We start from the raw sequence: 12499 nt of genomic DNA on the forward strand, positions 1-12499 counted from the left end.
TAAAACATGAACAAGAAAACATCTTAAAGTGACTAAGTGCAAACAGAAAATCCAAGAAAAGACAGCAAAATATTGCAGAAGAAGCACCGTACACCAACACTGTGTGCAAAAATCCCAGTGGGATGCAAGTCAAACAACAACAACCACAAGACAACTTAGATTAAGGCCATCAGTCTAACTCTGTACTACAACAAAGGTGGCCGGGTGGGGCGGAGGGGTGGGGGCCACACGGAGTAGGGAGGTGGGCGAGGAGGAGGTGGAGACGGTGTCCGCTGAGCCCGTACCCGAGGCAGCGCCTTTAAGTTCCCATGTTGCAGTCCCAAGCCGTGCACTGTGATGGCACCATGAGCGTTTCGGTCCACTTTGTTCGTTGCCCAGGTTAAACGTCACCGAGTCCCGTGACTCTATTTTTAGTTTTTCAGGAGGGTCCTGCCAACAGTTGGGAGTGATGGGCTTACCGTGTAGATTCCAGTCGAGTTATTCGCGTTGCAATTTTTTTTCTTCGACATTTGGCAAGCTTGAAGCATGACGCTCACTACGCACACACGCAGTGGCCTAACCCTTGCGAATGTCGTCACGGAATCTTTAACGTCCACTGTGAATGGCGCAGACGGCGCGTAATATTCGTACGGTTAATAGACCCGCGGTATTAATCAAGGCGGCCGCTGGATTCAAAGCGTAAATCTAAAACTAAACTAGTTTTTATGTTACCAGGTAAGGCCGACTGAGCTACGTAGCTCCTTTTCAGAAGCCACCTGGCCACAAATGATAGCCCAACGAAGCTGGCTCATCATCGCGTGGAGATGTACAGCAGCCCAATAATCCAAACGCGTGTTTCTAAATGTAGAGGGAAAACGCGGGGGACCCGGAGAAAAATCCACGCGACCACGGGGAGAGAGACACGCAAACTCCAAATGTACAGAGGGCGTCAGGGTCGCGATCGGAGTCACGATCTCTGCGACCGCTCACGCCGTCACCAGCCAAGCGTGACGAATTATCCCCGCGAAGACGAGCAACCGAGGAGACGGAGCGATGAGATCAGTTCGTGTTCTGGTGCCGAGTTGATCCTTAAACACGGTAGGACGGCGGCAACTCGAGAACGCGCGGACATCGGCGTGTTGACTCGTGATCGTTGATGCCGACTCCGTCATGTTTATCTTGAGAGAAGGAGGCCGGGAGGGGGAGGGGGGGCGGCGGCGAGTGGCAGCAAAGCGTCGATGAGGATCCAATCGCTGCATCCGCCTCTGCATCCTGGTTGTTCTGTCCCGCAAATGCATCAGAGGCAGCGTCCGCCACGTGCGTTGGGAGGTGGAGGCAGCCGTGGTCTCTGCCCGGTGCCCCCCCCCGCCCACTTCCAATCCCGCCCCGCCCTCGTACAGGTGTGCGCTGGGAGGTGGGGGCGTCTCCGATGCACAGGTGTACGCGTAAGCCAGCCACTCAGCGAGGTGGAGCTCCCCCAAACCCCCCCCAACCCTCACCTCCCGTGTCGCTCTACCTGTGCGCTCCGCCTCCGCCGTGGCCCGTACCTCTCGCGCCCCGCGACCAATAGCAGATGCTGAGAGGCATAAAAGTGATCAATCGATATTCTGGGCGAAACTTAACATCAACACGCCTGAGCCGGAACTTGCCGAGTACTCCCGGGCTCAGTAAACACAACGAGTTTAATAAACGTAAAAAGAAGGGAGGCTTTACTCGCCCCCAAACAAAACTGAAGTTGTGATCGGGCCCAGTGAAGCGTTGATGGTGACGGTGGCGGAGGTGGTGATGAGAGGACGGACTGCACATGCGACGTGATGTGACCTCGTCAAAGAGAGACCCAGGTGGTTTTCTTTCAACATGGGCAGGGCCTTACTGCCCTTCCTGCCCAGGCCGCTACACAGGCTGCTGCTGCTGCCCAGGCTCGTGCCCCTGCTGTTGCTGCTCATTTTGCAGGGCAGCAATGCAGAGAGTCCGGAAGAGGTGAGTGCCACGTGGGCTCTGCCGTGAGCTGAGAGTGGGTCAGCGAGGGGCAGTGAGTTGAGAGTCGGTGGGTGAGCTGAGGAGTTGGTGAGTGAGCTGAGAGTTGGTGAGTGAGTTGAGGAGTTGGTGGGTGAGCTGAGGGTTGGTGAGTGAGTTGAGGATTTGGTGGGTGAGTTGAGGAGTTGGTGGGTGAGCTGAGGAGTTGGTGGGTGAGTTGAGGAGTCGGTGGGTGAGCTGAGGGTTGGTGAGTGAGTTGAGGATTTGGTGGGTGAGTTGAGGAGTTGGTGGGTGAGCTGAGAGACGGTGAGTGAGTTGAGAGTTTGTGAGTGAGTTGAGAGACAGTGTTGACAGAGTTGATGTGGCAGGCGTGGGACCTGACGCCGATCTCAGACCACGCTCGCAGTTGCGTGGCTGACGTCACGTACAGACGTTGTGTGCCCACAGGCCGTGCCCACGGTGCGTGTCTCTCGTGTCGAGATTTTAAATGCATTGATGATGATGTGGCTGATCAGGGTGATGGTGATGGTGACGATGATCGGAATGATGATGATGATGGTGGTGGTAGTGGTGGTGGCCGCAGATGCAATGCCTTTGCTGCTGCTGCTGCTGATAATGGGCATAATAATGATGGTAGTGGTGGTGGTGGCAGTTGCAATGTCTTTGCTGCTGATGATGATGATGGGCATAATGATGATGATGACGGTAGTGGAAGTGATGATGGTGCTGCTGCTGTTGCTGATCTACAAAAGTAATCGTCATTGTGGATGATGATGATGATGATGATTATAATGATGATGCAATTGCTGATAATGACGAGGATCATGAAGATGCTGACTAAAATGACGACTGCTGTCTCTATATCTGCGCGTGTTTATCCAGCTGGCCTCTGCGAGTCTCAAGACTCATTTTCAAGGGGTGGGGTGGAGGGGGGGGGTCATGTTAAAGTGTTCGCCAATGATGTGGCCTGTCCGCTGTTTTCCAGTCGATAAGAAGTTCCTGAGAGTAAAAGCCCTCTCGCATCTCGTGCCCTCCGCACTCCGCGCGTGCACACACACACACAGAGACTCGTTCTCCTTTGTACGAGTGTGCACGTGGGTGGCATTTCTTGTTTTAAATAATCGATTCGCCAGGATCTCGCGTGAAGAGGTATCGCGTCTCGCTACAGCGCTCGAGCCCTGCCTCGTCATTCATTTTTTAATCCTTTATATTAAGTTCGTTTGCTTGCTTACGGCCGTGCAAATCTTTCGGTCGTTTTTTAACCCACTTCCCGTGATCCAATCGAGCTGACATTTTCCACACAGACTCGTTGTGCGTGACAATTAATGTTCGTGAAAAAAAATTCAAAATTTTTACACTGTTTAGGACAAAAATATGATATTTAATTACCAATTGCTTAATGGTGCAATGCAATCATCTGACCCATAGGTGGCAGCCATCTCAAGCCAGAGGACGAGATGACTCTAGCCGCCACGCATATAAAGGATTTATAGTGAAAAACTTTGTTTTTACGGGTTATACTTGTTTTCGAGGTGCTTTGTTGTGTTTAGTTTGTTGTTGTTCTTCCCTCGGCACCTTCGATTAGCACGGTTGGCTGCGTACGGTGCGAAAGAAGTTCAACATGAGGCACTCCTCTACTTGCGAACATTCGACTCACGAACTTTCAGAGACACGAACAAAGCTGTCCTTATGTCCAGTTGCCTGTTCGGACCTAGAGGTGTAAGTTCAACCACCGCACAATAAATGGCGGTGGTGGCATCTACATCTGCAGAACGTGAATAACCGGTGGCATCTCCATCTGCAGGAGATTGTACAACGTTTACAGCTATTCTCCGTATTTAGTGTACGTATCCTCCACGTTTCGAATCTACAGAAGTAAAGTTTTGACTTACGAACAAATCGTCATACCTAACTCGTGGAACCGAACTCGTTCGTAAGTAGAGGAGTCCCCTGTACATTCATCGTTGAACCGTCTTGTTAATCGCGAGTCTTCCACGCTTGCCACGAGCGGCGGTACGATGGTCAGCGCACAGCGACTTGCGATCCAGAGGATCGCCGCCGCTCAGATTTTGTCGAACCGGTGCGGAAGTTGAAATAAGTGCTGAAGGCTTTTCTGAAATCCCGTCTCTGCCCAACGAGAGCAGTAACACATCATTGGCACAGCGCATGGTTGTCAATTGACGATCTGCGAGTCGCGTGCGGTGGGGTAAAGTGTGGGTACTGCCACCTATTCCATGGAGAGTAAGGCCCCCTACCCTCTCGATTCTGGAGAGTATGTCCAGAGCCCCCCCCCCCCACGCCAGCCCCCACCTAATCGAAGCCCCTTCCCCCCGGCTGCAGTGGCGTGAGCGGTAATTGCAGGGCTGCGCCTGTATCTCACATTGGGAGACAGAGATTCAGGGAGGGCTCGGCCAAGCTCTTGTGTGGGTCCTCAGCACGGCTGGCTCTGTGCCCACGAGGCCCTCGCCCCGGGCCACACACACACCCACACACATACACCTACCCACACACACACACCCACCCACACACACACCTACCCATACACACACTCACACACACACCCACACACCCACACCCACACACCCACACACCTACCCACACACTCACACACCCACACCCACACACCTACCCATACACCCACACACCTACCCACACACACACACCTACCCACACACACACACCCACACACACACCTACCCATACACACACACACACCCACACACCCACCCACACACCCACACACACACCCACACACCTACCCACACCTACCCACACACTCACACACCCACACACCTACCCATACACCCACACACCTACCCACACACACACACTTACCCATACACCCACACACACACACCCACACATCCACACACACCCACACACCCACTCACCTACCCACACACACCCACACACACCCACACACACACACATCCACCCACACACCCACTCACACCTACACACACACACATACACACCCACCCACACACCCAACCACACACACCAACCACACACACCCAACCACACACACACTCACCCAACCGCACACACACTCACCCAACCACACACACACTCACCCAACCACACACACACTCACCCACCCACACACTCACCCACCCACACACCCACACACTCACCCACCCACACACCCACTCACCCACTCACTCACTCACCCAAACACGCACACACCCACCCTCACACACCTACCCACACACCCAACCACACAGGCGCGCGCGCGTTGCACATCCCACACACTGCTGGCTGAAGCCCTCCTCTCCGCTCTCTTCTGCGCCCTCGGGGCAATTGGGCGGCGCGGTGAGTGGTTACACGCGCAGACTCGATAAACCCGTTCCCGAGCAAACGCCGAGCCCACCGGAGAGTAAATTAGCAGGGAACAAAAGTGCTGACGGCGAGAGGTGAATTTCTGCTCGCACCGCGGAGTTGGTCTGCACCTAACCCGGACAGCTCCTGTTGGTCGATCCAATTCCTGCAATGAAGGGCATCACCACGCGCGGTGCGAGCGGATCGTGGCGGTTAGTGGGTCTGCGTCTACCCGGCTTTGGTATTCCGGTGAAGCTTCTGGGCCACAACCCATGAAACCGCAACCGCACACATGCCATGGCGGCAGCAGCAGCAGATGCGGATACACTTCAATGTACATGTCTAGATGTTGCTGTACGTCGACATCATCCATATGAAGAAGACGGAGATTTATCGATTTACACTGAGACCCATATACTTGCATAGAGACGCATATTGACTCGTATAGGGACCCATGGACTCACACAGAGACCCATCGACTCACGCAGCGAGCCATAGTTTCACATAGAGAGCCATATACTCATAGAAAAACCTATAGACTCACGCAGAGAGCCATAGTTTCACACAGAGAGTCATATACTCACAGAAAGACCCATAGACTCACGCAGAGCCATAGTTTCACACAGAGAGCCATATACTCATAGAAAGACCCATAGACTCACGCAGCGAGCCATAGTTTTACACAGAGACTCATAGACTCACAGAAAGACCCATAGACTCACGCAGCGAGCCATAGTTTCACACAGAGAGCCATAGACTCACAGAAAGACCCATAGACTCACGCAGCGAGCCATAGTTTCACACAGAGAGCCATAGTTTCACACAGAGAGCCATAGACTCACAGAAAGACCCATAGACTCACGCAGCGAGCCATAGTTTCACACAGAGAGCCATACACTCATAGAAAGACCTATAGACTCACGCAGAGAGCCATAGTTTCACATAGAGAGCCATATATTCATATAAAGACCCATAGACTCACGCAGAGAGCCATAGTTTCACATAGAGAGCCATATACTCATATAAAGACCCATAGACTCACGCAGAGAGCCATAGTTTCACACAGAGAGCCATAGACTCACAGAAAGACCCATAGACTCACGCATAGAGCCATAGTTTCACACAGAGAGCCATAGACTCACAGAAAGACCAATAGACTCACGCAGAGAGCCATAGTTTCACACAGAGAGCCACAGACTCACACGATGCTCAATACGAAGGAGGCATCAGGACAGCAGTCACCTTGCTCATCAACCGCCTCAATGTAAAGTGACAGCCGCTCCTCCACACTCGACGTCAGCCACACGAAGAAGATTCGATCGGTGGCCAGTGCGGCGTCAGTGAAGGCGGGGATCATAGACGCGGTTACATAGAAGTGCAGTACAACAGCTGATTTCTTACCGCGCAGGCCTCTGCTGTAATACAGCCCCTGAAGCCGTTCGTGGAACCCCGCGTGCGTTCCGTGGTGCACGGTCCAATTATTTGGTGGTGGTGTTGTTGCTGCTGCTGCGTTCGAAGTGGTGCACGAGTACAGTTAACAATAAACAACTCAACACGTTCCGTGTCAACAACAACAACATTGTGTGGGCTGGAGAGGAAAAATCGAAATGTATAAAAGGCGATGTTTTGCACTTAATTATGCCCGATAAAAAAGGACGTTGGTCTGAAAGGTCACCTATTATAAGACCGCTGTGTTCTTTGTAATATAGATGAACTGTTCCTCGCCATATGAATGTGGACATTCTGCTACTAGCTCACGATATGCTAGAGAGGGGGCTCTCTCTCGAGCAGTGGTTTTCAACCGGGGGTCACGTGGCAAATTCCCGGCGGGGTAATGCGAGGTGATTTGCAATCGTGCCAAGTTATGTCGTACACGAGAGTCATTGGTGCATCACCGTCTACTAATCTGCCAATATCAAATAACTTCGATACCATTTAAATCCATACGTGAACCTAGAACGAGATAAAAAGGCATTTTTTAAAAAACTCATTGATCGTGAACCACGTGGTTTTCATGAGTAACCAAGCGAGCGGGAGCAAGTGACCTCGTGCATGCGGTGCCCGTTGCTTTTTTGAATCCTTTATATTAAGTTCGCTTGCTTGCTTACGACCGTGCAAATCTTTCGGTCGTTTTTTAACCCACTTCCCGTGATCCAATCGAGCTGACATTTTCCACACAGACTCGTTGTGCGTGACAATTAATGTTCGTGAAAAAAAAATTCCAAAATGTTACACTTTTTAGGACTAAAATATTATATTTAATTACCAATTGCTTAATCGTGCCATGCAATCATCTGACCCATAGGTGGCAGCCATCTCAAGCCAGAGGACGAGAGGACTCTAGCCGCCACGCATATAAAGGATTTATAGTGAAAAACTTTGTTTTTACGGGTTATACTTTTTATTTAATTCGCTCGCAGTTACGAGCTAGTTAGCGTACCTCGTAGCATGGACGATTGGTTAAAGAGTTGAGGGTTATTATTCACACGTTCATTTCTCGGAACCATGTTGGGTCAGGCAAGGGGGGGGGGTCACAGTAGCCAAACAAAGGTTGAGAGGCACTTCTCGAGAGCGCCCCTCTCGTGCAGGGCTCTTCCGCCAGCAGTGGCGTGAGCGAGACATTGCAGAGCTGCGCCTGTACCTCTCATCCGTGTTCGCGACCGAGCTGGGTTCATGGATCCATAGTTAAGGCGTTTTTTGGGGGGGTTCGATCGCGTAAATATAAATGTGTCGTTAAACCCGACACCACCCGACACAGCCAATCAGCGAGGTTTGCCAATTGGTAACTAGTTCAGCACACCGGTGCGTTGGAGAGTAAACCCACACGCACAATTCGAGTCCGACGTTTCGCTGGCGATTACAGAACTGTGAAGAAAGTTAGTGCGTGGGGTCGGTGAAGCTGCAGATTGATTACAATGATTATAATTATAATGATTGTATTGATTATAATACATGCATCATACATCTTGACTGTGGATAATACTGGTCGCGAAAGCCTACGCGTGAAATTTGGCGCATCGGTGTAATGATGGTTGATGACGATGGAGTGAGGAGGTTGAGTGTGACGCTGTTGCTGTGTATCGTTGTTGTTGCGTTGTTGTTGTTGTTGTCGTTGTTGTTGTTGACGCCGTCTCTCGGCCTGCGGGTTGGCCCGCTGTGTCCAGGGCGAGTCGCAGGTGTCCATGGCCGAGGGCCTCGTTTTCGTGGCCACGCTGGACGGTCGCCTGCACGCCGTCAGCCGGGCCACGGGTGACGTCATGTGGGCCCTGCGAGAGGGTGCGTGCTGGGGGGAGTGGGGTATGGGTGGGAGGGTTGGGATCGGGCACGGGGAGGGGCATTGGCGTCAGCTGTTGAGAGTGCAGGTGGTGAAACCGCGTGGAGTGGGTGAGGGCAACCGAGTGGATAAGATTGGCTATGGGCAACTCGCTGGATATAGTGGATGGGGGCAACCGGGTGGGGCAACCGGGTGAATAAAGTGTATAGGAGCAACCAGGTAGATAGAGTGGGTGGGGCAGGGCAACTGGGGGGGGGGGGTAGATAATGCTGGGGGGGGAGGCGGGTGCAATTTGACGTACTGTGTGGTGTTCTAGTGTGGAGGGGCCACCGGGTTGTTGGAGTGAGTGGTGGCTCCAGGCTGCTGCGCGGTGGTGGAGTCGAGTCACGGTGGCAGCAGCAGCAGCTGGCAGCAGCTGCTGGCACGACTGAGCGCTAATCACTCGAGCCGGTGGGGATGGATGAGATGTGACCGCGTGTGTGTCTCCCCGTACCCCTCTGACCCTCCCCCTCTCTCACCAACAACCCACGACTCCCCCTCCCCTCGCGCACACACCACACACACAGATCCTGTTATTCAAGTGCCAGAGGACTTGACTAAGTAAGTCGTCACCAACTCGTGTGTCGAGCGCGAGCGGCTTTGCGGCTCAAAGGCAGCGCGTGCCACGTGCTTATCGTTGCGCAATCACACGAACGCGTGGCGCTCTGCCTGCTGCCTGTCCGCGCAGCGCCGTGGTGGCAGCAGCGAGGCTGGGTGGGATCGCCGTAACGTGGCGAAACTCAACTATTCTTGGTTCTTTCGGTAAAGTCACGTAGAAGGGAAATAATAAAATAATATATATTGTTTTATATTTATGTTTATATTATTTTATTTTAAGTAATACAATAATGTTTATATTGTTTTAGATTTATATTATATTATTATTTCCCTTCTACGTGACTTTACCAAAAGAACCAACAATATAAATATAGGGCATTGTCTTTTAAACTGATTGGACCACATCAGAGACAGCTTTCTTTCGAGCCTCGTCTCAAACGGTGTTAGACCAGCGGACGCCAAACGCGTCCTCTGGTCTAAAGCGACATTCGCACCACTGGGACGCGTCTTACATTTTCCATTCATGGCCGAGTGCGGCGTCGGCGTGCTGCTGATGTTCTGATGCGGCTGATGGTTCAGCCAGTGCCTTCGAGGAGGGGGAGGAGGGGGGGGGTCGAAGCCAGGAGGTGGGATAATGTTTGGGTCTCGAATGACGTGTTTCGTTCTGGACGTCCACGCTGTATGCCATCATGGCCTGAGATATTTTTATTTGCGTCCACAGACCTGCCTTCCTCCCCGACCCCATGGATGGCACCCTGTACTCCCTGGGAGGGCCAGACAGCGAGGGATTGGTGGTAAGTTTCACTCCCGATTCTAGGCCATAGTAAACAGGGAGGGGTGAGGTGGCGGGAGGGGTCAAAGACAAAGATCCCCCATATAGCCTTGAGCAGACTGTTTAGGCACGTGCTGTTAGCGAGCACCTATGAAGGCTACCATGGTAACACGAGGTGGTCGGCACCACGTCCGGCCGTCTTTGTCTCCCCAATCCTGATATTTACACACAGCACCAGGTACTCATTTGAGGCGGAGTCGACCTGTTGTTGAGTCACAGGGTTCGTCGTGCAGTGCGCTAACCACTTCACCACCACTCCCCACCGATATGGGGGGACACCCATACCCACACGCTCATCGTTTGTGTGTTGAGTTGTTGAGCCAGGCTGGGCCAGGGTTGGGCAAGGACACAGCCGCGTCACTTTACTCATAGACTAACATTGCCCATCGACTAACATTGCCCATAGACTAACATTGCCCATAGACTAACATTGCCCATCGACTAACATTGCCCATAGACTAACATTGCCCACAGACTAACATTGCCCATAGACTAACATTGCCCATAGACTAACATTGCCCATAGACTAACATTACCCATAGACTAACATTGCCCATAGACTAACATTGCCAATAGACTAACATTGCCCACAGACTAACATTGCCCATAGACTAACATTGCCCATAGACTAACATTGCCAATAGACTAACATTACTCATAGACTAACATTACCCATAGACTAACATTGCCCATAGACTAACATTGCCCATAGACTAACATTGCCCATAGACTAACATTGCCAATAGACTAACATTACCCATAGACTAACATTGCCCATAGACTAACATTGCCCATAGACTAACATTGCCCATAGACTAACATTGCCCATAGACTAACATTACCCATAGACTAACATTGCCCATAGACTAACATTACCCATAGACTAACATTGCCCACAGACTAACATTGCCCATAGACTAACGTTGCCAGTCGGCTTGCTTGTTGATGGTGTATGGAGTTGTTGAGTCCGGCTGGGCCAGGGTTGGAAAGTGACGCAGCTCCACCCCTTCACTCACTCAGGCCAACCGGAGAGCACTGACGTAGATACGTCTCGAATTACCACCACCACCACAACAACAACAACAACAAACAATAACATTTGTTTAAGAAAGCACAATTTATTTAAAATAATGTATACAATTAATAATAATAATAAAATTCAAATAAATTAACACGTAAAATCTGACCAATTATTCTCACTCTAAAGTGGGGTGGCACTGTCAGAACAGACGTTTAAGGTCACGAGGTGTTGCCCGTGCAGCTGCTGTGGCATTTGGCAGAAGGAAGGAAGCGAAGTTTGAGACACCTGTGAAATAAATAACTAAATAACATTCACACACAAACTCCCCCCAGCATCCCCGGCACCCCCCCACCCCCAACCGCTTTAGCGCAGCTGCGCGACGCGGTGTCGCGCAGAGTGTCGGCTGCAGGGGGCGGTGCTGCCCGTGAATTGTTCCCCTGCCCCCTGGCGCTACGAGACGGGGGGTGAGGGGGGGGCTCACAGTGAGGTTGACGCTGTGACGAGACGGGGGGTGAGGGGGGGCTCACAGTGAGGTTGATGCTGTGACGAGCCTCACGAAGGAGGTGTCAGTGACGTTCCCAATCGCAGCTCACGGTGCAATCTGACGACATCCCAGTGTGAGACCGGCACGTGTGTGCGTGCGTGTGGTCCCCCACGCCCCCCGTGTCTCACGTCCCCCGTGTCCGATGTCCCGTGTCTCACGTCTCACGTCTCACAGAAACTGCCCTTCACCATCCCGGAGCTGGTTCACGCCTCTCCGTGTCGCACGTCCGACGGGGTCTTATACACAGGTATGCGGAGCCCCGCCACCCCCCTACCTACCCCCGGTGCCCCCCCGGTGTCCCCCTGGTGTCCCCCTGGTATCCCCTTGGTGTCCCCAGGCCCACTACAAACCTCAGACATCAACCGCACCTTTGACCCCAACACCCTCCTTCAGCCTCAACTCTTAACGCCGCACCGAGCCTTGTGTCTAACAGCCCAATCAATAACAACAACCCCGACGCTAACCAACACAAGCGCCCTAACGCTCATGTAACCTTAACCACGACTCTAACCATGGAACCGCAGGTATAATGCAGGACCTGTGGTCCTTGCAAGCTTTAAACCCTGGCCCTGATTCCAATCCTAACCCCACAAATTAAACCGTGACCCCCAGGCCCTGACCCGAACTATGACCCCCAACCCTAAACTCGACCCTCACCCCGCAGGTAAGAAGCAGGATATGTGGTCCTTACCGACCTTGCCGAAAATGATCCACAATACCTTGCAATCTCGTCAAGGAGCATCAAAACTCCGGTCATCTTCGCTGCGGGTTTTTGGCTAACCAGCGATCGGTGGTCACCGCATCGCGCGCCTTCAGATGCGCCGCTGCGGCCGTCTGGAACGCTCTTCCTTCCGATATTGGGAAGCTACCGGAGCTATGCACTTTTAAATCAAGTAAATTAAAAACAAATTTGTTAAGAGCTGCTTTTTGTGTTTAGTTTTTTGACCTTCCCCCGAC

At 52.1% G+C, this 12499-nt stretch overlaps 1 protein-coding gene across 1 annotated transcript in view; it reads left to right on the top strand.

The window, feature by feature from the left end:
- Nucleotides 1-1478: 1478 nt before the first annotated feature.
- LOC144721981 (serine/threonine-protein kinase/endoribonuclease IRE1-like) overlaps nt 1479-12499 on the top strand; it is a 34776-nt gene continuing 23755 nt past the window's right edge. The window contains exons 1-5 of the mRNA XM_078600001.1: nt 1479-1959; nt 8439-8550; nt 9115-9148; nt 9867-9939; nt 11717-11789. Of these exons, the coding sequence (XP_078456127.1) occupies nt 1837-1959; nt 8439-8550; nt 9115-9148; nt 9867-9939; nt 11717-11789 (415 nt within the window). The 5' untranslated portion in view covers nt 1479-1836. The remainder of the gene's footprint in view (nt 1960-8438; nt 8551-9114; nt 9149-9866; nt 9940-11716; nt 11790-12499) is intronic.

The sequence above is a fragment of the Lampetra planeri genome, chromosome 1 (genome assembly GCF_965212315.1).
Source record: "Lampetra planeri chromosome 1, kcLamPlan1.2.h2, whole genome shotgun sequence".
In the NCBI taxonomy this organism is placed as follows: Eukaryota; Metazoa; Chordata; class Hyperoartia; order Petromyzontiformes; family Petromyzontidae; genus Lampetra; species Lampetra planeri.